The sequence below is a fragment of the Apis dorsata genome, unplaced genomic scaffold (genome assembly GCF_000469605.1).
Source record: "Apis dorsata unplaced genomic scaffold, Apis dorsata 1.3 scaffold_82, whole genome shotgun sequence".
Taxonomy (NCBI): Eukaryota; Metazoa; Arthropoda; class Insecta; order Hymenoptera; family Apidae; genus Apis; species Apis dorsata.
This window is the reverse complement of record NW_006263380.1, coordinates 247,960-251,610: the sequence shown is the minus strand read 5'-3', so window position 1 is coordinate 251,610 and position 3,651 is coordinate 247,960. Positions and strand designations below refer to the sequence as shown.

The following is a 3,651-nucleotide window of genomic DNA, read 5'->3' as shown; positions in this document are numbered from 1 at the left end:
AAGAAGAAGAAGAAGAAGAAGAAGAAGAAGAAGAAGAAGAAGAAGATGATGATGATGAAGAAGATGAAGATGAAGAAGAAGAAAAAAGAAAAAAAAAGTAATAAAGAAGAGATGCAATGATTTCAACAGAACACGCGTTTGTCTACGTTTCCCGAAAGCGGTACCGCGATTTCAAACGAATCTCCGACCGTGTCGATTTGAATAGAAAGAAAGAGAAAAAAGGAAACGCGCGTATACATATACATATATACATATATATATATGTAGAGAGAGAGAGAGAAAAAGAGATAGAGAGAGAGAAAGAGAGAGAGAGAGAGAGAGAGAGTATGAGACACAAAAGAGAAATAAAACAGAGAAAGTAAAGACACATGTTACATCTGCTATGACAAACAGACTAAGAGGCATGGTAACGCGTGAAAAAGATGTCCCATTTCAATTTCAACTTCAAAGAAACTGAACGAAGCAAACTATGTTCTCAGATAGATATCGAGTCGAAAAAGCAATTTTTTTTTTTCTTCCTTTCAATTTCAAAGACCAGATTATTCGTTTTTCGCTTGAAATTGCTTTTTCCTTTCCCCCTCCCCCTCCCGCCCTCCTTTTTCCCCTTTATTATTATCATCAAATCCAATCCCTTTGACACGTTACCACGTTGAACGAGAGAATTTTTCAAATTTTCGTGAGCAAATCGCGGTGAGCAAACTCACCTGAACAAACCGTGAGACGTGCTAGGCTGGATCTTTCCATTTCCGTTACTCGACGGAGGGCCGGTAGGCGGTTGAGGTTCGCTGGCCGATCGTTGGACCAAAGCCGGTGCTCTACTACTCTTGGACAGACCGACCGAGGTCGGCCCGGCCATCATCTCGATGCTCGAACTCTCCCTCGACGAGTTGAGCGTCTGTTGGAGCAGCGTCAATATCAACCTGATGTTCTCCCCCATCGAGTGCTCCAACGAGGACACTTGCCGGGACAGTTGGTCTATTCTAGCGTTTATCTCTTCCACGGGTCGGCCCGGTCCACTTTGAAAGTCGCCTAGAAGTGAGAAGAGAGAGGGAGGGGAGAAAAAAAAAAAAAAAGAAAAAAAAAAGAAAAAGGAGAAAAAGATTAAATACAATACAAAATCTGTTCGAAATTCACTTCGAGCGAAATTAAAAATTTTCTAATCGGTTCGATATTTCGGAGTTTATTATTATCCTCCTCCCTATGGCATTACCTATTTCTCGCTTTCGATACGTCACGCTTTTTTATCCCTCTCTATCTGATCTGATTTCTCTTTTCTATACAATTGTGACACAATTTGTTAACGTCGAAAGAAATTTAAGAAAGAGAAAAATAAAAGAAAGAAAGAAAAACAAAACGCAAACAAATGGTTGACGAGCAAAGGAGATCGAGCGATGGAANACGCGATTTCACGCACCGTGAGTCTGGGGATGCTGAGGTGGCGACGGTGTAGTGTAGTGACTGGATGTCGTCGAGGTCGGATGTACCGCGTTCTGGCTGAGGCAGCTTTCACCAGCGGCTGAGCTTCTCCTCGCTGGTTTCGTCAACGGCGTGGTCACTGGATAAACCCAGGCACAGTAATCAGTACCACGATCCACGGGGAAGTAGCACGAGCCTTCCTACCCTCTAAAAGTGCCTCTTATCTCCAAGAAAAAAAGGGGGACGAGGAGAGAGAGAGAGAGAGAGAAAGAGAGAGAGAAAAAGAGAGAGAGAGAGAAAGAGAGGGAAAGAAAGAGAGAGCGAGATATATATATATATAGATAGAAAAGAGATCAAGAGAAAGAGAATGGCAGAGCGAGAAAACGAGAGGTAAATTGAGAGACAGAGAGAAAGAGAAAGAGGTCGAAATATACTTTCGTATATGAATATGTATCCAAAGGGGAGGGCGAGGGGGAAGGGCGGGGCTGTTAACGATCGTGCCGTTTTCTCGAGCATAAGGTACCCGCCAGAGATGAGTTTATGCGAGAGACATCGCATGTAAATATGTTTGCTCGTTGCGACGAATATAGAAAAGTTGGCCAGATCTACTTGCGCCAAATGGGATACTTACTCTGCTTGGCAAGGTAATCGTGACTCGTCAGTGGTTGAAGATGGATCTTGTGTTGGCGTAGGTCCGGTATGCTGCGCTTGAGATGGGTTAGCATGCCTGAACAACCAGGTTTCAAGGTGTTAACGAACTCGGGAGTCAAATGCAAACGCAAAGCTTAAAAATGCTGCACGCTTAACCCAAACGCCTCCAACTTAAATTAAGATTTTTCGAATCGATTGACGAGAGACATTGCGAGATGAGTTGAGATTGAAGACGAAATATCGAGGGGAAAAAAAAGAAAAAAAAAGAAATTGTCTTATTTTTGAGTAGAAATGGAAAAATGAAAAAGACACGCCGTTCGTTCTCAAGCTCATCTCTTATTTCAAAAAAAAAAAAGAATTCTTTTTAATTTACATTGATTTATATTATCGTATATCAATATTTATATTTATAATATTCTAAGTAGAAAAAAATATATACCGTAGAAAAATATTGAACGGAACGAAAAGAAAAAATAGAGCGAGTGATCTTGAACTCTGAATAATTTACATAAATTTGTGAAACGAGATCTAAAGGAATATTTATACAGAAATGTTATATATTTACAAATAAATATTTACGAAATTACGTCAGAGGTTTCAAGATCACAATAGAGATAGCAATTCGTCGATCAAAGCGATTGGGCTAAGGGGATGTTTTAGCGGAGAGAAAAAAGAGGGGAAAAAAAAGAAAAAAAGGTGGAAAAATGTCGATCGAGAAAAGCTCGTGAAAAATGATCTACGCTACGGAGGAGATTTCATATATAAAAGAAATGTCTATGGAGGAATGAAGATCTTTATGAAACACGAGCAAGTAGCAATTGAATCAAAATGAATCTGATTGAAATTGTAATCTAGCGATCGTGAAGTGGAAAAGGGGACAGATTTGTAAAAATCATACAAAAATTATAAATTTAGATAAATAATAACAGATTCTGCAGCACGATGACTTTTTTTTTTTTTTAACAAAAAGCATTTCCTCGAGATTGGAGCAAATTAAGAAAAGAAAAGAAAAGAAAAGAAAAGAAAAAAAAAGGAAATTGCACAAATCAAGTGTTAGTGACGAACGAAAAAAAATGTCTCATCCCACCGCTTCCACTCCATGACTACTGTGTAATTAGAGCAAACTGGAATTACTGCACTCTGCGATGTAAGAATTCGAAATTACCTTTTTCAGAACAACGTTGTTGTTAATCTGTCCGGTAAAACGTTTCTCTTCGAACATTCTAAGCGGTCCAAACTCATACGTAACGAGTTGAATAAATACAAGATAAAAATAGATAAAGGGATAAAGGGGCAAGCCGAGCTTCTCGTATATATATATGTATATACAAATGTTCCGAGAAATGTTTCTACGAATGTTTTTTCGAATATTTTTTAATGGTAAGCGTCGTAATGTGGCAGGTTGTTTGGTAATGTTTGGCGAAGCAACGATTCAAAAGTACTTTCCTGAATCATAACGATCTTCCACGTCCACAATGTTGTATAGCAAACGTTCGATAACCGAGTAATGGTATAAAAAATTCCTTACTCGAATATTTAAGGATATTCTATGTGTCGTGCAGAGAACAACATTCCTCAGACAAT

General features: G+C 39.0%; 1 protein-coding gene across 1 annotated transcript in view; it reads right to left on the bottom strand.

Moving 5' to 3' along the window:
* LOC102679147 (potassium voltage-gated channel subfamily H member 6) overlaps positions 1 to 3,651 on the bottom strand; it is a 105,118-nt gene that overhangs the window by 3,373 nt on the left and 98,094 nt on the right. Inside the window, 3 exon segments of the mRNA XM_031508313.1 lie at positions 705 to 1,029; positions 1,415 to 1,555; positions 2,048 to 2,143. Coding sequence (XP_031364173.1) covers positions 705 to 1,029; positions 1,415 to 1,555; positions 2,048 to 2,143 — 562 coding nt within the window.